This window comes from Trachinotus anak, unplaced genomic scaffold (assembly GCF_046630095.1).
Source record: "Trachinotus anak isolate AG129_WGS33_773 ecotype Australia unplaced genomic scaffold, CSIRO_AGI_Tana_v1 ptg000013l, whole genome shotgun sequence".
Classification (NCBI taxonomy): Eukaryota; Metazoa; Chordata; class Actinopteri; order Carangiformes; family Carangidae; genus Trachinotus; species Trachinotus anak.
Window position 1 is genome coordinate 20,664,972 of NW_027273864.1, and position 22,158 is coordinate 20,687,129.

General features: G+C 41.0%; 1 protein-coding gene across 1 annotated transcript in view; it reads right to left on the reverse strand.

Annotated features, from left to right (window-relative positions):
• Nucleotides 1-21,709, reverse strand: part of LOC139631137 (zinc finger E-box-binding homeobox 2-like) — a 28,453-nt gene extending 6,744 nt beyond the window's left edge. Inside the window, exons 1-2 of the mRNA XM_071495119.1 lie at nt 21,235-21,709; nt 1,444-1,731 (exon numbers count right to left, since the gene is read on the reverse strand). Of these exons, the coding sequence (XP_071351220.1) occupies nt 1,444-1,731; nt 21,235-21,508 (562 nt within the window). The 5' untranslated portion in view covers nt 21,509-21,709. The remainder of the gene's footprint in view (nt 1-1,443; nt 1,732-21,234) is intronic.
• Nucleotides 21,710-22,158: the final 449 nt, after the last annotated feature.

Below are 22,158 nucleotides of genomic sequence, written 5' to 3' on the forward strand. Positions count from 1 at the left end.
TATTCAACTCTGATACATGCAGACACTCAGCCTTATTACAAACATTTGCAGGAAAATATTAGTGTTGCCACAAGAATCTTTTTCCCCCCATTAAAGGGGTAAGCGTCACTACAAATCCAGGCTTCAAAGGCCGAACAAAAGCAGTTCAATGACAATAAATACAATAAAGACTCAAAAACCATAATAAAAGTGTGAAGGCATTTTCTTTGAGGAACCTATATATAAAGAAAGATACTAGTTTTGCTTACTAAGCAAAATCCAGTTCAGCCAGTTAATGCAGATTCATATATTCATTACCTTGAGACTTCTGGGTTATCTAAAAGCGTTTTCAATTAAACATTTTGTGAAGATGATCAGCGGTCTTGTCAGTGGCTGTATCAATGTGGTTGAAACTTTACATTTTCTACATTTTCTCTGAGCTAAATGAAATTCTAGATCAAGTGTTTGCTCAGTCTATGTTGTCTTCTTTGCTCATATGGCCATGAGTGTGAAGTGCAAGAGTGAGGGATAAATTGTAAAAGTGACTGCGCAACTGAACCTAATGGGAGTAAATTGTTGACTTAAAAGGACTGACAGATAAAACAATAAATACGGGGAGCTAGCTGGCCAGATACGAGACTAGATTTTAAGAATTCCTTCTCATTTTTGCCCTTGAGTGCGGTGACAGGCAGGGAAGGAAAAGCCACAGATGTACATGAAGCAGAGAGGGTGTCTCCTATCTCAAGCCAGCCAGCTTTGCGTACAGCGACTTTGAGGAAGATTTTTCAAATGTTTGCAGATGTTGGCATATTTTGAGCTGTTTTTTAATGTGGTGAAGGGAAGAGCCTGTGTGGTTGAGTGTTGTAAAAACTCAGCTTTGCCTTCATCAGGCAAGGCCAAATCACACGAGGCAAGGGAGCTAAGTGATTGTTAGTAGGCAAGCCGCGTGAGCCTTTGATCTCTCCTAAATAAAAGGGAAAGCCTCACGTCGCACAGTGCTGATTTCAGTACCGTAACGTCACCTCTTTGATGCATGGAAATATTGTGACATTGTGTGGGATGAGTTCTTTTGTCATGCTTTCAGAAGGCTGCCTTTTCAAAGAGAGGAGTGAAAAAAAGGAGCAGCTCTCAGGGAAGGCATGGTTTCACAAGGAGCTGATATGAAGGTGTATCTAGAGGGCTTTGAGAAGCATCATGAGACTGGAGGTGTCTTGCATCAGAAAAACACTGTAAACTCGTTTACACATACTGTAGCGTCCTACACATCAGTCTGATACAGTATACTTTACATTTTACACACATATTGCTCTGCTGCTTTCTTGGTTAGGCCCAAATTTTTCAGAAACAAACAGGTTTGCTTTATAAAAAAAATAAATAAATAAAAAAATAATAAGGTCTTGACTCATCACAAAAAGTTTCCAGTTTTTCTAACAAAACAGTCTTATACTTTAGTTTATAACTTACAATACATCCTCAGTGGTTCCTGATCTTCTTCCTTGTCAGTGGTGGATGCAGTGATGGCGTCCTCAGCAGCCTCAGCCTCTGGCTCCACCTGCACCCAGTAGTTCCTGCTGCCGGGGCTGAGGCTGTGCAGCCGTGTGGAGCGAGCTGGACTGCTGGGCTCCTCGGTCCCCTCGCTTGGCGTCAGGCTAGTCTTGTCCAGGCTCTCCTGGCAGTCCTGGGGCTCCAGGCTCCACAGACCCACCTCATCCTCCCCCTCAGATCCCAGTGAAGTCACTTGCTCAGCATCCACTGTGAGGCGGAAAGTCAAGAGAGAATTTCTTTTTAGGGAGGGTGGGGGGGGGGGCAGACACACTGGCTCAGGCTGACTGAATGTTCATGTTTAAATGCCCTTCACCAAATGTTCAGTACACCTATTAGGGACATCTGATTTTTCAATACCATATTGTATTTTCAGGTACGTTTAAAAAATATCAAATATCGTGAACACATGTCTTTGATCTATGTTAAATGAGATGCCAAATATTTCGTTGTGGTGTCCAAATATATATATATATATATTTTCCCAAATATGATTCATAATGCAATAAACATATGTTTCTTATAATTTCAGATGCATTTAGTTATTGGAGCTGTAGATTATGAGCAATGGAAACCAGAAACAATGCTACATGATTTAAGAAAATATGTCAGGAACTGAAACAAAACGGGGGGAAAACACAACGAGAAATTCAAAAATGTTTTGTAAATTCTGAGCTATGTTTTTATTTCAGTAAGTAAGAGGAATGAAATTGTCTTGAAGCTAAGTTGTTCAACATGTGTCTTATCGTGAGAGTTTTCATATGGCTTTGTGTGGTTTGACGTGTGGATAATGATCAATGCGAGCAGACATGCTCAGCATGCAACACAATTGTGCAAAGAGGATCCAGAATTCTAAAAGGAGGGTCCCAACTAGAAATGATGATATTTCAAATATTTTAATGAGCCCTCCCTATAATATAAAACTTCAGAGGGAAGTATAAAGTATTAATAGTAATTTCTGATCAATTTCAAAGGGAAGTTTTTAGTCTAATGGTACTGAGAGTGAAGTGTGGCTTTCATTTTGAAACTGATTGAGTACAAAATTAAAAAATTACAATAGATACATTAAATACAACATATGCATGTATTTAATTACGGTCATGATTAAGAAAACAGGCTCCAGTCTCTAAATGGGCCAATAAAGCTGTTTTAATGTTGCTATTAATTAGTGTAATTTGCATTAATTTTTTTGTTAGTTTAACCTAAAAATCTTGAAGAATACAATTTGTGTGATGGTGGATTTTTATGTAGTATTTTTTTAATATCTAACTTTATATTTCTAGCACATGTATGGTAGCCTGTGTGACTTGACTACAAAGCATGACAGTGTGGCAGGGGTGTAAGAAGACGAGATAAATAACATATTGTAATTTAAAAGCGCACCCTCGGTGCCCAGACTGTAGCAAAACTGGAGAGGCGCATTACTTTTTCCCATGGCAGAGACAATAAATGACAATCACAAACACATGCCTGGGATTTCAGCTGTAGGCTCTCATTTCCAAGGCTTCTTTTGAGGACTCTCTGTTTTCCTCTCACTGATTGGCAATATCTCATCACAACCAAGTAATGACCATTTAAGAACACAAATAGATTCCTTGCCAGTGCCTTTGAAATATATCATCAGAGAAAGCCAAATCGTTGTCGAGGGGAGAGTGTGGATTATGCCAATGTACAGAAGGCCAATTCTTCTCTTGGTGTTGTTGTGAAAATAAGATTTCTGATCAGTACGTGATGAAGGTTGCAGCACAACACTGTCATGCTTCTTATTAGGCTTCAATGAATTTTCCTCTTTGGCCTTGAGAGAGTGTTGTGCCTTTTTTCATCAGATCAGAGTGAAAATAAAGTTTCACAGATCATTACATTTCATAAAACACAAACAAAGTTTATTCATTCAACTGTCAAAACAACACTCAGTCACTCTAAAAGATTTTCATTTTTGTTTGAGTCGTTCCAATGACACCCTCACTGGCCAGCGGACACAGTGATTGAGTATTTTACTCAGTTACGACCCACAGCTCACAAGTGACAAAAGGCCTGTGACTGTACACAGGGGGTGACATTTTTGTAAATCTACCTTACCATCTTTACAGCCTATCAAACACACACACAGATAACACACAAACACACACTCACTCCGCTACTGAGAGAACAAAAAGGGGCTTGGGGCTACAGCGGGGGGTGGCCCGTAATCACAAACACTGTGTCAGTCACTATGTTCAATTTACACATATTCCTCCGATGAGTGCATCAGCTTGTAACACCTACATGTGTATCTGTTTGTATCAGCAGGTAGTATGTCCTGCCCCAGCTTCACTATACCTCTGTACAGATTGCACTCATGCAAAAACTCTGATTCACCCGAGGCCAGTTTGCTTCATGCGGTGCTGCTCTACTAACATGGGGAGGAATGACTTGCTCTTATGGGGGATGAAATTGGTCATCAAATGTGCTCCACTACAGGAGGCAGTTATGAGGTTATATTATGTAGTTGAGGTTGAGCTATCAGCCCTGTGGGGAGCTTTCTGGGATGATGGGACATACTGCTGGGCCCAAAAAAGGAAAAATCTGGTCCAGATTAGCATCAAATTGGCTCTAATTTTCTCTCCCATGACAGTGAGTGACACTGAGTCTATATGTGCTGTCATTAAAGCAGCACCGCACAGGGATGGCTTTCATTATCAGGGCCCGTTGATTTATTTATTTGGATAGCGATTGCATCTTTCAAATAGGTCTCTCTCTTTTTTTTTGTTGGAGCAGGACAGCTAAATCTTTGAACAGCGCAGGAGGTTAGGGATTGCCTGTAAATAGAGATGGTGTGTCAAGGTACAAAAGAGCTCAAGAGTGATGTGTTCACGCAATGTGCAAGAGTTTTAGGCATGTGTAATTTGTTGTAAGACACTGAACACCAAATAACACACAGCACAGCACAGTTATAAAACAGTACACTGCTATTGTGCATGCACTGTAGTGTGTGTGGGAAGAATGTGACTCATATCCAGAGAGTGCTAAGCGAACTGTGCTGCATCATGCTTGACAGTGTCGATCACTTGGTCTTCTGGGGACTCTTTCTGATGGCTTGACAACAACATTGTGTTCAGATCAAACAGTGCAGCACTATTTTAATCTGTCTGTCGCTCTCCCTCGCTGACAGTGACTGAAGTGAAATATACACGGTCTGCCTGCCAGAAAGATGACTACGTTTTCCAGCTCAGGACACTAGTCAGAAAGGCAGAATTTCACTCTGAGAAAACACACAGTTTTCTCTTCTTTTATTTCTGGGTGCTTGTGATCTGTCTTGAATCTGATCTAAAGCCTAAAACAATGATGACCAACAGTAGTTATTTCATTATTTACATCACTGAGTCCAAAATACAATCAGAGAGAGATCACGCCTGAATAAATTCATAAGCGCATGTGTTTGTGACACAGAAAGAAGGAATTTTTACACAACCACATTAAAATACCAACCACAACAAAAAAGAGATAAAGAAAAAAAAACTTCAACATTTGTTTAGCACTGGATCACAACATCACAGAGATGGTTTCAGTCTCGTCCGGTCTAATTCTGCACTGTTTGTATGCCGGAGGGCATCCACTGTACAGCTACACGCTAAGCTGCAGTTTATTTTACGATGCACATATGTGATCTGGTATTGACTTAGTAATTATGTGGCTAAATGGTAAGCACACAATAATTACCTAGAAATTACCTTGTTTGTTTCTTTTGGTTTTAAATGGCAACAAACAAGGCCAGGCCCAATTTACCGCACAATGTATTTGTTACACTTCTGTTGATTTTTACACTTCATTAGCGTGACATAAAAGCCAGTATAGCAGCCCTACAATATTATCAATTCTGTTGAACATATTCTTATTTCTCACAGTAAAATAAATAACTTTTTATGAACGTATTAGTTGGAGACATTTTAGCAACTGTCAGAAATACAACAACAACAGCACCCAAACTAAAAATAAATGGTGTTATTTCCAACACTCTTGTTATCTGTGTACAGGCACTTTAGAGTGTGTGAAGATGTCTGTGATGAGTTGAATTTCATGATATGTTAAAAATAAGTCATTATACACACATTACATGTGTACCATTAAGATGAAAGTGAAATATAAATAGGAAATAAAATAAAATATATATTTTCAAGATCTGAGTTTAGCTCTAGAGTTTAAATGCATTTTTCATTTTTTTAGGCCACCACTTTTTTTAAACTATTTTTTAACACTTTTTTTTTAAACAACATCGCTTTTTTGAATTTTATATCAAATTGCACTTGAAGCTTTTATATCATTCAAAGGTTATTTAGCTGCCCAAAAGAAATAAGATCCATGTTGTCCAAGTGTAATATGACATGTGGTGCACATACCACATTACAGTAACATCTGGTACATTTCATAAAGTACAAAATGTTGGTGGTAAAACTGTAGATCCAGCGAAATTAATACATTCAGGCATAATTAAAAACTTACTGAGCCATCTTGTTTTTGTAACAGAACTCCCATAGATATCAAAAATACTTTTTAAATATTATTTTTAAAATGACTTGGTTATCAGGTTTGTTAATGTAAGAAACAATGCTTCTTTCATGCTGTTAAAAGTCCCAGGGTTTCACAGGTACCAAAAGAAACGAAACACTTGCTATTTTCAACTCAATAAATTACCACATGAGGGTCATGGACGCCCACACGCTAAACAAAAACCGAGCACAGGAAGATGTGTGTATTGTCATTTTACAGTACCTATGAGAGCAGTTCAGAGACACGGCAGATCCATATTCATCTCCAGAGCACACGATAATGATGACCTCTCTTTAAATATATCACACAGATCAAACATGTCATTTAAACAATGCTCACTGTATAAGCTCTGCTATTCATACCTGCTGTCTGACATTCATACAATGAGTCAGGGCAGGACCACAACCAAAAGCAGACACCTCCCACCTGATCTCCTTCATCTTAGCAGCAACTCTCTCTCTCTCTCTCTCTCTCTCTCTCTCTCTGGGTGATGTTTGGCACCTTGGCCTGCTCTGGTTAGGGTTAGGTTTAACCTGCCCTTGCACTGATGCCAGTTGTGTTTTATCCACCTGTGTGTATCTACCTGAACTTTCACCAAATACATAATGAACACACTGTCAACAGTTGTCATTTTGTCAATTTCAATTTTCCCAAATGTTACACATTATATACATGGATGTTGAGGGCTAATCGGAGATTAAATGCTCTACATTACATGTTAACCAATAGGAATGGTAGTAATGTGATGTTTTGCTGCTCTTTTATTGCATTTTTGTGGCCAGAGAAGAGGAAGTGCAAACATACTTGTCTAATGATGGCCAAAATAACTACAAACACAATGATATGAAAGTCACAGAATCAAGTTTTGGTTCAATTGATGACAGTCTCTTCTTAGCTGGATGGCGGTGAGCCAAAAAAAAAAAAAAAAAAAAAAATCAGCAAATGGCTGTTGGTGAGAATAAATCAGACTGAAACTGTAATGGGGATTGTAAATGTCATATTAGTGTGGGAGAAGAGATGCTAAATTGTGATGTGTGGTGCACTATGTGATTTTGCATTCTTGCAGTGTGTATAAACAGACACCGTGCGCTGCGGTGTGTATGTTAGAGAAAGGGGGTGACAAGAGTGAGACAGAGGTGCAGAGACACCGGTGCATGAAGAATGCAGCACAAACAGCATAAACTATGCCGGGAGCAAGAGAGAAAGTAAAGAAAGGAGGGGAAAGTGGTGGAGAAAGAGAAAGATAAGAGAAAGGCAGAGGAGCGAGGGATTAGAGAAAAAAAAACAGAAAGAAAGACAGTAACAGAGTCAAACTGTCCCTGACACAAATCCTCCAACGATGTCGAGCTGTGAAAAACACGCTACAGAGGGAAATTCCCTCAACACACACACACACAAACACACACACACACACACACACACACACACACACACACACACACACACACACACACACACACACACACACAAACTAAGATATAGACAAATACAGAAAAACAAACACAACATAACTTGTATTGTGGGCAAAAGCAGGGAGCTAGAACCAACCTGCTGCTGTAGAAACAGCAAGGAAATACATCATAATAACTGTGTGTGTGTGTGTGTGTGTGTGTGTGTGTGTCTGTGTATGTATGTGTGTGTGTATACGCGCACAAAGCTCCAAGAATATCTGAGCTTCAGTCAGAGATAGAGAAGTTGAAGCCCATGCGGTGCCACAGCAGCGAAGTCACGGCTCTGTGCCTTTAGATGTGCCGCTCATTAGGAGACACCACCCTGTCAGAGTATTTAAACCACCACCACCGCCACAGAATGCGCAGCCGAGGGGCAACATCTGCACTTTGAAAGACACAGAGGCGCACAGAACAATCAGCCCAAGAAATAAACACCAAGCTAATTTCCTCATATTGATTAAAGCTCTGTAAAAACAGAAGTGCGGACAACAGCAGCACAAATCTGCACACTAAGAAGTGATCTTTAAATTAACAACAAACACCATATTGAAACTCTTTTTGCCTTTGTTCAGTGTGGCTTTTAATGGCTATGTTCAATTAGGGCCCTTGTGACACAAAAACAGAATCCCTTTTGGCATTTTATTAGCTTCAAAGCCACTGAGCCATTCACTGATACCACTCACAAAGTTGATTTGTCAACCAGTTACGCTTTTAGTGTGACTGCGTGCTGGTGTTAGTTTCATTATTCACATATGAGAGCGCTCAGTACGATTTCAGAGGAGCCCGGGCGAATCAAAGCACAGCCCCCAAGACACTGGCTCTAACACACTGTGGTGTTGTGTACAGCTGCCATGGCTGCTTTGAAAGGGCCCCAGCATCTGAAAATCGATTGATATCAGTATTACTGATCTGTTCTTCTCTATCTACATGTCACATCACTGCACCAAACAGTGAACCACATCTGCTTAGTGGAAACCTGCTCTCATCTGACTTCAACAGACCAACAGATTAAACCAACAGCAAACAGGTTTCAATAATGTAAAGCCAATAGTTAACAAAGCTGTAACTTACTGTACCGTTTATATGCTGCAGAGCAGGCTGATCTCCCTCTTGACGAAACTGAGAGGACAATGACTTGTCTGCCATTGTCTTTATCTTTCACCTTCTATCCTAGACAAAGTTGTTTTTCATTTTTACATCTGATAGGTCTAATCTCCTCCTACTCATATTTGCACTTTACCCATGCATACTGCACATTTTTGCTTAGCTTTGGTGTTCTATAAATACTGTTAAGTATATGTGAGTTCACTAAATGAAGATTGCAGAACAAAGTTTTTTTTAATGGTTTCATTGACATTTTGGAATTCTTTGTATTACATTATTTATATATACTTAGCATATACATACTGCATTTATCTAAAATGTTTTTGATCAGTACATTTTTGTGAGGATTCCAGTCTTAATGCTAAACATGCTACCAATGTCTGTGTGTGTTTCTGTGTGTCAGAGAGCGACAGAAAGATAGAAATAGGAGCAGTGAGAGACAGGAAGAGAGTCCCAAATAACTTGTGGCCTAGACCAGTAATCACACGATAAAGGTACATTTACGTGCCGGTGAAGCAGTGACAGAGCTGTGACTCACTTGGAGGTACGAAACAAAACGTGGTGTGAAGGAGAAGCACACTCACAGGGTATACTTTCCCCTCCCTCTCAAAGATTCCCACTGCAGCTACAGTATGTATTCTTAGATTGTGGTGAACTCAACTCTAGAAATCCATGCTATATTTTTGTAGCCTGTAATGATGTTAACTTGTACAGCTGCCCCCACAGGAACTTCAGAATGAATAGCTATACATTTCACACAGGTAGAGCGTCAACAGACAATGATAGTGTTCGCTTATCATTCAGTGTATCATAATAACAACTGTTATCTTTTACTCTGGATAATGCAGCCTCTTTCTATGTATAGGATATCCTGTATGCAGCATTTTAGCTATAGGAGGCGCACAGATCATCCAACACAAACCACAGAGGGTTAAAGCACCCCACTCTCATTTTCTATGAGTTTGTCTCCCTTGTTTATTTTTGACAAATGCTGAAAAGAGTAGGAGGGAAATGAAAAAGGAATTGAGATCACAGTTCATTTTTCCCTTTACCTCACACCTCTCTCCTGTGTGGTACGGAGAGAAAAATTAACACTCAAAACTACTGAAAACAAAAAGACTTACTGCTGTGATACTCCCGCTTGTGACTGTTAGCTGTTTACCAAAGACAATGATGAATTTGTGTGCAAAAAATTGCAGCAATCAGTTTTTCTCTTTGCAGAAATGAGACAAGGTGTGAGTTAAGAGGTGTGCAATGAGCCTTTGTGGTTGTGTGTTCTTCCTTTGGAGGTTTCCTGTATGCTGCTGCCTACATGTTTGCCACAATGTTTACCTGTCCTATAGACCACCGCAGTGACATTTGTCAAAAAAACTTTATTTCACACTGGCCTTTACCTTCAAAGCAGATACATGTGGCTTCTGCATTAGTACCCTGTTTTGAACTTTGCGGACAGCTAGCAACAGTTACACAGAAGAGAGAGAGGTTTTAATGGATTGTGAATTTATCTCTTCTGTTCTGCTGTCAGAACTTACAATGATGGATAGCAAGTTTATATTTAAAATGAATTCTTAAAATAAAGATATTTTTAGTTGGATTCTAAAAATTTTAGCAAAGTACAAAAACTGTTTTGAGAGTTTATGATCATCATCGAGTTGTTCTATAAGCAGTTTAACATCCAGAACATTTACAGCGTTCACTACAGTCATGATGACTTACAGCCTCTGATTTCATTCATTGTTTCTCTCTCGTTTCCTCGGTAAACATCTTTAACAAACTCTCACGCAGAATGCAATTTCCACTGACCTAGCACACAAAGTTAACATAGGAAACACTGCTAACATCATTCTGGACTTCCCTACTACGTCATGCTGAATTGTGACAATTGAGTCACTCAGTGACTCACCAGCAGTGACAAACTGATTCAACTACTGTACACTGTATACTGTGTACATATGAGTAAGGCCTCCCAACCATGCCCATGATGTGCATCTGCTGCACTGGAAGCAGGGCCGATTGTCGCTGAGAAAAAGTTAGCTCGGTTCGAGGAACACGTTATTTGGAGTTGGCCCTCTGCCTCATCCTGTGGCCCTGCGCTGGTTTCCGTGTAGCGAGGAATCGGTGCTGGAATGCAGTAACGGTCACAGAGGGACCCACGCACTCACCACACTGTGAATCAAAACCCAAACTCCACTTCATTAGGCTCCTGTCATTGCAAAGACTCTCACACCACTCTATAAATACCCCTGTCTCCCCCCTCCAAATTTGTTTTCCCTCTTTTTTCTTTACACATGAAAATGCTCAGGGACTGTTCCAGCTTTCTGATGTGGCTCTTTATTTTGTACGTTGGCGCAAGAAACCACACAATAGTGGCTCCTTTTGAATATTAAAACATTCTCTGACGGAGCACAAAGGTTCTGAAGATTTTTAATAGGGGTGCATGCTAAATAAAACTTCTCTTTGAGTTTAACAGCTATACAATGTGGGATTTGGTTAGTTCAACTTGAGCTGCAACTTTCAGTTACTCACTACGGGAGATTTGTTTTGAGGGTGAAACAAATATGCCTGGTATCCCACTGACTTTGTCTACTTCAAACATCTGTGTATATGATCTGTTAGAGGTGTTCTGCGTGATGTGGTGTTCTTGAAAAGGACAATTTACTGCATTAAAAACCCAAAATGTCTTAATCTAACCGCTCAAACTAGATTTAAAACACAAGATACAAGAATTGAGAGGAACCCACATTAAGATGCCCAAGATCAGAGCACATATGTGAAGGTATTCAATACACGAAAACACCAACTTAACTTCTTGCAGATGTTAGTGCCACTACAACTGACAAAATTTTTTTTTTTTTAAAAAGCCCCAATATTTCTTTACACTTTCAACAAATAAGAGTAAAAAATTAAGACTTACAAGTTGGGATGTGCCAAAGAACATGAAGAGACAAGAACAGATGTTTATCCACTGCTGTTGGGTTCAGAAATAATTCAGTACAATTGGAAACTATAAGATGCAACTGTATCAGTGTGATAAAATTGTTTGCTTTACAATGATAAATGTTGTCCTTATTGGCACATCGCTGTATATGAGGCCTGGCAGTTCAATCCTGCCTGGCTAACATACAGATGGGGCGCCATCCTCTGGCGCATGTGGACATTACATCCTCCAAACGAGACACGATGATAGGGCAAAACATTTCGAGTGACCACATGTGACCTTGGAGGCTTTGAAACATAGAAAAGATGCCTTTCTAATGTGTCACTCTGCTTTTATTTTCTTTGTCTTTCTCTCAGTTGTCCTCCACATGCCAGCACACACCGTCTACTCTCTCTGTCTTTCTCTCAGTAACTCTTCTTTCTTTCATCCCCTTTTCTGTGCTTTAAGCGCACACACACACACACACACACGCACACACAGCAAAAAACAGGAACACACGCACTGTTAAACCACTCCTTTTGTGGTTATTCAGTTCTGATTAGGAAGATGTATGAGTCACATTGCATATTAATTTACACACATGTGTATGTTCATTAGTTTCTACTTGATGTGCCTGTGTGTGTGTGTGTGTGTGTGCGTGTGTGTGTGTGTGTGTGTGTGTGTGTGTCTGTGTGTGTGTATGTGTTCTGAGCATGTGAAGCCTGAACCAACGCCTTGAAAAAGAAACTAATTAAAGTCATGGAGAGAAATGCAAAGGCAGCAGAACCACACAAGAGAGTGTGTGCATGTCATTACTGACCTGGCCCATGTTGGAGAAAAAAGTGATGGCAAGAAGTGAGAGAGGGAAAGAAGGAGAGAGAGACAGAAAGGGAGAGAGAGAGAGAGAGAGGAAGGGAGAATAAAACCTCAACCAGCGAAATAATGTATATAAAAAAGACTCAACAAGAAGAAAGGTTTAAAAAGCAAACTTGGGGAGTTTAAGAGGATCTTTGATGTGTATCAGAAGAGGAAAGCAGCCTTGCGACTGGGACGACAGTAATTTTAAGTCGAAGCAGAAGGCTGGCTGGATGACTGGCTGCCTTGCTGGCTGGCTGGCTGACTGCCTGGCTGACTGACTGTGGGCTTTGATGGCGCTGGCTGTTTGAAGTGGTTTTCGGGGGATGGGAGCAGCGTGTGGTGTCAGTGGGACAGGGGAGGCACTCAGGGGGGGAGGCGGGAGGGGGATTGGGGAGGGCCATGATGGCGACCCTACAGGCCGCTCGGGGAGCACAGGCTGGGTGGAGCAGAGTATGGATTGATGGAAGGAGAGGGGGAAGAAAGCCTGAAACAGACAGCATGGAGGACAAAGTAAAAGTAAAAAAAAAAAAAGAGTGAAAGAGTGAAGAAGTGGAGGGGTGTAGATACAGGGAAGAGAAGATAAGGAGGAATCAAGGTCACGACAAAGTGGTGAAACAGTAAGAGAAAGAAAGTAACAAAAAAAGAGAAAGAAGAAAGAAAAGCAACAGATGATAGCCAAAAAATGTGCAGGTTTGAGCAAAAGAGCAAAAAAAAAAAAAAAAAAAGCAAACATTCAGAGCCTTGTCCCTATATGAAGCATGGACAGACACATTCGCACCTACCTATTACTTGTATCATTTAAATGACGTTACCTCCCTCTGATATGCTGCCAGGCTGCCTTATGACTCTGCTTCCCCTTCCATCCCTCCAGCAATGCTGGACACATGCACCATATAATCATAACTACACTGTTTTCCTGAGGTACCACAGTTGACCGCACAGCAGAAAAGGAAAAAAGAAACTCATTCTGTACAACTTCAGAATGTTTTGTTCTCCCTCCCTGTTCATTTTCTTTTATTAGTGACTGAGCTTTTTAATTAAAAACCTTCCCCAGTTTGTCATTTTGCAACACTAACAAATACATGACAACCTGTCACGTACCATGTGAAATTCTTTTAAAAAATGATATGACTATCTATGAGATTGCTACCGGGTGATAAATAACAGAGTGGACCAGTGAAAACTGATTATTTGCGTTGCTTCCTCTCTAGCACAAAATACTTCCGGTGCATGGTTGTTTATCATACCTGAGCTAAAGATTAATTCACATGATCTAATATTGCACGCTACTCGCACACATCATCATCTTCTGCTCAGTCTGAGGCTGAGTTAGAGTTTGACCAGTGTGTTTTGTATCAATCAGACCTGAAGCAGACTGCATCTCGTTCCTTTCCAAAACCTCCCCATTTCACTTTCATTGTGAGCTTTTTGATGTGTGATGCTGCAGACTACTTATTCAGAGGTACTTTTTGGTAACACAAGTAACTGACTGAGTGAATGAACAAACAAACGAATGAACAAACAAACGAGCGGACGGATGAACATTGATTTTGGTGCTGATTCATTGCCAGTGAAAATTTCTTCAAACATCTCCAGAGGCGATGCATTCACTGCCTCTAGTAGAGACAAAGTGGAAATGTGCTGTCAGCAAAGGAAACACACACACACACACACAGAGAGAGAGAGAGAGAGAGAAAGAGAGAGAGAGAGAGAGAGAGAGAGAGAGAGAGAGGGAGTCAGATAGATGTGTGTAAAATTTAAGACCCACAGCCTTGTCCGTTACAGGTGGGCCTAAAGATCAGTGCAGCATGTTCTCTCCACAATGGAATGTGTTTACTCCCTAGCAGGTAACTGTGTGTATGTACATTATCTCTCTCTCTCTCTCTCTCTCTCTCTCTCTCTGTGTGTGTGTGTAAACCACAGAGTGGGCTGTGCAGGTCAGATGAAGGTGGTACCAGGTGATCACAGGTACAGGGAGACAGAGACAGAGGAGGAGCTGGCCTGGTAGAAGTACAGACAGGATTTATGGCGGTGGACTGAGCAGGTCAGGTCATTTGGAAAGTCTGCCTGCGAGAAGAGCTTCTGCAGATTTACAGTTGAGCAGGCAATATCATGATATGTATTTGTTTACTGACTGAGTTGTGTCATACTTTTCTATCATGGTGGCATAATTTATGGCAATACTACATTCATGTGACAATGAAGCTTTTTTTTTTTTTGGTCAGGTCTTTCATTTGCAGGATTAGACCAAATCAGACGTTTCAATCTGGTTTAACACTGATACGCTTGGCAGAAAATTCAATTCAAAATTCACTTTTGATGATCAATTAATTGTCGGAATCATTTATCAAGCAGTTCCAGCTTCTCAAATGTGAGAATTCTAATTTTTAATTTTAATTTCAATTATTTGTTTTCTGTTTGTGAATAAAATAACTTTGTCTTTTAGACTGTGGGTTGACACAAAATAGTAGCAGTAGCAGTTTGAGGATGTTACCTTGTATTCTTGTAAGATTTGTTTTCACTAATAAGTGTCATTTTATTGCCTAAACCATTGATCAGTTCATTAAAAAATAGTTGACAGATTAATCAATAACAGAAATAATCCCCAGTTGTAGCCCAGTGTGGCGGTTTTATACATAAACTGTTATTTGATTGACTTTCCAGAAACCAAACTACATCATGATATATAGTGATATTGTATTATAAAACTACATACTCTGAGAGATTATTTCTCCTACTTCAAATTATAGATTCATACACTGTAGATTTCATTCAAATGGAGACACAGCTAAACATTTTCACAGATTATTTCTCTTTCAGTGCAGTTCCACAGTATTTCAGTGAGCTGTAGTGGTCGCTGTGTGTAAAAATAAACAAAAAAACCCCAGAAAATATTCATTGAAAAAATAACACAATAAGATAACAAACTCGACCTCAGGGACAGATACCAGGAATAAAAGAATGGTGGTAAAGGTATGAAAGACAGCTAAAAAAAAAGGCAAAGAGTGTCAAACTGAAACCATAAGTACTACTCCTTCTCTGAAACCTGCAGGTGTGAGGTTTTCAGGCCTCAGAGGTGATCAAAGCAAACAAATGCCACGCCACTTCTGCCTCCTGCCGATACGCACTACTCCTCTTTCAACTCATTGCCCTGTTATATCTAGTTCCTAAACACTAGCAAATACTGGCACACTCTTCATCCAGCTGAGTGACTGGATCTGCCTGCCAGGCTGCTCTCCGTGTCTCTTCTCTTCTCATTTTTCCTCTCTCTCTCTCTCTCTCTCTCTCTCTCTCTCTCTCTGCCACCCATCTGGGTCTTGTAATACATGACAGCTGAAGCAGGGTCTCCAAATTTAATTTGAGGTGTGATAAAACAGCACATATCTATAAATTGTGTGCAGAGAGCCTGCTTATCCGGATAGTTTTAACCTCTTTCTTCTGTCAAACATGTGCAGCATATCAAACACACAGTACCCAAGCTGTCTGCACAAAAGGAAGATCCACAAATAGACTTAACGGTGAGAAGTCTTGCCAAAGCAATGACAAAGACTGTATTAATAATACTGGAAATAGCATATGTCAAAAAAGAAAAGGGATCCATTTGCAACATCATACTGTACTGTCTGTAAACCAGATAAAACGCCTTTGATGTGAAAACAGAAAATAGAAATGAGTGAGAAGCCACATATAGTTGGTGTCAGATGTGTGAAAAGTGCATACCAAAGCACCTAGATATACATATACATGCATACACACCTCATGGGCTCCGTGGTAATTAGTGTTATCTTACAGTCTGAAGGAGTATGATTCTCAGACCTACACCCAGTTTCTAATGAAGCCATGTGTTCACCATTGTGCTACTTCTTATCAAGTGAGACAATTTAACTGTCCCTGATAACTACACTAGATTTGACCTTCATCTACCGAGGGATCAGACTGTGATCGTTTGAGCAAAAGTTTATATTTCTCAGAAGAGGCCACACGGATTCAAGAGACCAACCCTTTTTGTTGCAACATGCAGAGAAGGATGTAACATCTTGACAAAAGAGATAGTACAACTCCAACAGCCATATGCCCCCCCCCCCTCCTCCCCCTGTGGGATTATTAATCCTGCAATGGCACCACAAAACTTTCCAAATAATTCCTCCTGGTGTGGATCACCAGTGTGGCGGCCACACGGCAGGAATGTACAGTAAGACATGGGACGGCTCTGGCTACATCTGAGACATCAGAATGAGCAGTAATTGAATAAACATGTGAAAAATACCAGAGGGACTCAATCAAGGGATTCCCCATTACTGCTGTGTTGATTTGGCATCAAACACACAGAGCTGGGATGGGAAGAAAATCTGTGACACTTGGAGCTATGGGAATGTTGGGGAACAAATAAGGAAACACTTAAGATTATCCCGCATTCTGTCGCCCGTCCTCCTGTCTCTTCTGTCTCTACCCCTCACGCCCCCTCAAACCCTCCATCTCTTGTCTTCTCACACTGAAGGACCGTTCTCACTGTCTTCAACCCTGTCAACCCCATCAGTTCCCCACCTCTGTCATCCTCCTCTTCTGTCTTCCTCCTCTGTCCCTCCCACCCGCTAGTACTGACGCCTGAGCTGAGCCCCTGGAAGAGTCCTGGTAATAAACTGTGGTGCCTGAGCTCTTCATTGCTGTCTCACTCTCCCCACCCCTCATCCCCCAAGCGCCGATTCATCTGCCGTTAAAGTCGGCCCGGTCCAAAAGGCCCGGCCCCTGCACTCTGTACAGTACAAGCACGTCAGTCTTTCTCATTCCAACGCCCCCCCCCCCATTCTCTTTCTTTTTCCCTCTCTTTTTTGCTGCTCGAGTCCTTTGTGTACAGTGTGCTATGCTCACTGTGGCAGCACTGTGCCAGAAAAACCCACACAAACACACACACATACATGTATGCACACACATACACAGTCACAGACACACAGCTGGGCCCCAGCTGCATACAAAGACTGGGGTTTGGAAATCAATGAAGGAGAAAGAAGAAAAGGGGAAAGGAGTTTAAATAAATTGGCACTTGAAAAAAGAAGAAAAACGAGAAAGAGGGAGTGAGGGAAGCGAGGAGAGAGAGAGAGCTCTCCCCTAAAAAGGCACATCAGCTCAACAACAGAGCGAGGCTTTTCATGGACTAACAAAACATAAAGCACAAGGACTAAATATGTTTGTGAGGGTGCTCATGAAATGCAATCCCACATTTAATTTAGGAGCGAGGACTGAATGAGTCTGATCAGTTGTGCGGATGTCATTCTGGCGAAGATGCCAGCTGAGTTTGAGAGCAGGGGAAAGCCCATGCATAACACAGTCAGCATGCTTAAAATAAATGAAAACACTTTTGAAAACTGGAATCTAAACAGTGCTGCCTCAACCCAGAGCAAAGGGCAGTTACTGCACCAATGAGTGGCTTTTGAAAAATCCATTAAGATAGAGACTGGATTTTAAATGCGTTGCCTCATTAAAGTTGTCGTGAAAATAATTGTCTGTGATTTTCTTCAATTTCTTTCAACATAAAAAAAATTAAATAAATATGCATGTCATTCTTTTTTATAGAGTAAACATAAAGATACCATCTCATCTATTTTTCAAAAATTATCCAGTAATGTTTGACACGAGTGACAATTAAAACCTTTAGGAGGAAATTCACCATCATCTCTATCGATATGGAAAAAAGCATTAAACTATCAAATGACCCCTTGGTGTGAGAGCTGACTGTGTGGAGGCCTGAAATGGGTTGGGGGCGTGCTCAGCTAATTGCTTCACACTCTTTGAAACCTAAATCTCTCCCTCACAGCCAGTAAATACAGGTCATCATTTTCAATAGATACGTTTCCTTCCTCAGTCCCAGGACTGTTTTCAATCTGCCTGGAATGGAGAGTAGTAATTTCCTCACATTGCTTGATATTGGTGAACATTGACAGTTTTATTGAGGGAGACAGAGACATAATCAATAGGCGCCTTGGAGAGAGAGAAGAAACGTCAGTTTATGTTCTTTTCTCTTTTTTCTCTTTTCTGGTTTGGAAAAGATCCTTAAATCGCTGTCTTATGAGTCGGTTCTGCCAATTTCATTTGGTTTTATCAAGGACCTTTAACTCCCTGCTCACGCAGCCCAACATATTCCTACAATATTCCTATTCCACACACAGCTTTAATGTACACATATCTGCACTGACATGAGGATGTACATGCAGCGCACATATTTTTCACATGCACAAAGCTTACCACCCATACAGGCATGCATGCAGATTCATAACATGAATAAATGAATACAAAAGAAAGAATTCAGCACGTAACTGACTCATAATAGATGATGTAGAAGATAACAGTCGTCAACGTGACATTTAAGAGAGATCAATTTGCAATCAGTTTGAAGATCAATTTGTAATCAGTTTCCTCTTTCTTTATATTCACTTTTGAGACACCCTCAGTTCTTTTAGTCCCACCTTTACTTAGTAAAACTTTGTGGAAACTGACCAGAAGTGATGTTTATCTGTGCTGTGACTGCAGGAATTAAAGGAACTGGACTGTGGTAGTCTGATAAGTGACAGGTCCTTGTCGGTAAGTGTGCTTTTTTTTTTTTTAGGCTGATAGCTTTCGCAGTACTGCGATGCTGTTGATTTGTGAAACAGAGTGCAATCGGTCGACAAACTGCTACATGACAGTCAAAGGTGAGAGTGAGTGTGTGTGTGTGTGTGTGTGTGTGTGTGTGTGTGTGTGTGTGTGTGCATACACAAGTACCCGTTAATGCTGAGCAGCCAGAGAGGATCTCACCCTGGTGACACTCTGCTGAGTGTCACACCTCTCTGAATAAAATGAGGAAACACTTACAGCAAACTAATAAACTATATAAATAAACAGAGTCCTCACTGCAAACAGGTTTGTGGCGGTTGCGTGTCAGATCAGAGACAAACAAGCATGCCGCCTGACTTTCACTGGCTTTCATGAGCCTCCAGAAAGTTAAGAATAAAACCAGCTTAATGTGTGTGTGTGTGTGTGTGTGTGTGTGTGTGTGTGTGTGTGTGTGTGTGTGTGTGTGTGTGTGTGTGTGTGTGTGTGTGTGTGTGTGTGTTCTTGAATCTTTTTGGAGTCAAAATATCCTTTCAGTGATTGACACATGGCAGCAGTTTGAGGCTACATTTGCACTTGGGGTGATGGGTTTGTTAAGGGTATCCCTGCATCACCCAACAACTCTGCATTAAATTCAAAGCCAGCAGCAAGACACTGGCTCACATCACACACACACTTCATTAGTACTAGCATGAATTAGAATGAGGTTTATTCTAAGGATTTAAGGTGAGGTTTGAAAGATTTGGGCAGTGGCTGCCAGTTAAATTCAGGGTTAGAGAAATGTTCAAAGCTGTGGATAATTTCAGAGTTTTGGTGGGTTTGGGTTTAGGGAGGCAGGATTTTGATTCTAACATAAATGTTCTGTCCTCTTCAGAGGAGGACAAGAACAAATGTTTACATGTGTATCCATGTGCAAGTGTGTTTATCCTTACTTCAGTCTGTGAGTTCAGACCCACACACTTGAAAACAAGGCAGTGCCTGATGCAGGCAGAACAAAGTCTCAACAAAGTCCCTATATTCACCATAGTACTGTCAACAAGTTCCTCTCAGCACTGTTGTAGGAAGTGCATTGACAGAAACTGATAACTGACATCATCTTAAGCATTAAGGTCATGTCAAACCTTCCACAAATTCTTGATGAGGTGATTGATAGTCATCTGAGAAAATACAGAAAGGGTAATAAGATTAATGTGCAGGATTAATTGCATACGCTTTAAATAATTCCAGCATATTTTAAAGTCTCTACGTTAAAGTCTCTACGTTTGACAGAAAAACATATTTACATATTTACATATTTTTTAGAATTATTTTATACTTCTGCTAATGTAGATTTGTCCTTTTTATTTAAAATGCAAGTGATTAACAGAAGAAAAAAAAACCTAATCAAATCTACAAAATGTGCCTTCATTTTAGAGGATCAATAGAAAATCTATCTTAAGTCCCACTTAAGTTATTTTTCTGTCTTTCTTTCTGCCGACCACTCTCTATTTAAAAAAAACAAAACAAAAAAACAAAACAGTGTCAACTCGCGAAAATCTGATGTGAAATACCAAATCACGTTGCTTATCAAAGCACAGAATATAGAGAATAACAAGGGAACAAGATCCTAGAAAGAGTAAATGTCAGAGCAGGTTAGGCTTTCAGCGTGAACTGCAACCAAAGTAAAAACCACCAAGAAAGAAAAAAGACGCACTGAAGTGAAGTGTTTGTGTTAGTGTGAGAAGCCTTTCTGTGTGACTAAAAGATTTCTAAGTTAAATTAACACAATCTAATTCTGGCATGAGTTCTGAGACAGTGTGGATCTTTCTAAACCGTTGATGATTTGCCTTTGATTTTGGAAAGAACTTTTTTTTTTCTTTTTTTCTTTTCTGGTGTATAAAATATACAAGAGATTTCACAAAACGCTTGCAGGAATTGTGGGCTGTGGGCTTTCCTCGGGGATTACCTTGCACTTTTTACTGCACGAGTTTGCCCAGGTATGTAGCCTATATGTACAGAATAATCCCAGCGGCTGCCAGCCTGCAGAAAGTTGGACAGCTCATCCCTGTGCTTTACACTGCAAGACAACCTCGAGCCATGAATGTAAAGTCTGAAATAGGAATCTAGTCAAACTGCAAACTGTTGCACAGCGATGAAACACTGTCTAATGTGAGCTCTTCTACAAACTCCAGAGCAGACCGACGCGCTTCGCCTTCAGTGCTCCTCTCTGCAACATCTGCCTGCATCATTCAGCAACTTCTTCAAACTTTCCGGCGCAGCGCGTCTTCTTACCTCGGTTTCTCCTCGGGTTGGCTTGTTTCCTTCGTTTGCCCCTGCTTTCCTCTGTCATCGTCGCACTTAATTTCGTTTGAAAAAGATGTCCGGGGAGCGGTGCGAGTCTGTGTTTGTCCCGAGTGCCTGCCGCCTGCAGAATGAATGGCGTTGAGGCATCGCCTTCGGTCACAGCGGGAGACTCAGACCTTGATGGGACTCCAAGCGGAGGCGACGAGCCGTGAGGAGGAGTGATGTCAGCAGCAGAGGTTGGCCCTGAGGTCAGCCTTGGCATCGCGTACGTTCACCTTCCTCATTTAAGAAATGGCTGTGAGACCTGCTCGTACAGCCCGGGTGTGTTACAACACCCGATCTACTTTGACAACTTATTGCCCCGAATCCGCCGCACCGCACCTCCTCTTCAGAGAGGGAATCCCGGGAGCGTCGATGTCCCGGCATGTGCTTGTTTCCTCCGCGTAAACGCGGGGACCCGCCGCTTTAAGGCTTTTCTCCAAAGCCGGTTGACAAAAATGTACGCTGTGAAAAATAATTAGGCAAATTTCTTCGGAGTAATTTAGCCCGCTGAATCTGATTAGAAGAAATTATGAGATCGATCGGGGAACTTTGTGGACTCCATGTGGGACTTTACTCGACACTTGTGTCGCATATTGTTGATGCAGCAGCTGATCAGAAAATCTCATCCTCACTGCAGCCTGCAGCGCGAAGCCCTCTCACAGAGGCCGAGCTGTAACAGCTTCTAAACTTTAATCTCGGGCTTTTGACGAGGTGCAAATCATAGGATCATCTTTTTTTTTTTTTTTTTTCTCACTACGAGGAGGTTCAACTAACTGCAGGTTAATGAGAACAGGTATGAGCGCACACAGCCCCCCACTCCCCCTCCACTCCTCCACTCCCCCTCCACTCTGTGGTTTATGGCTCGACTGT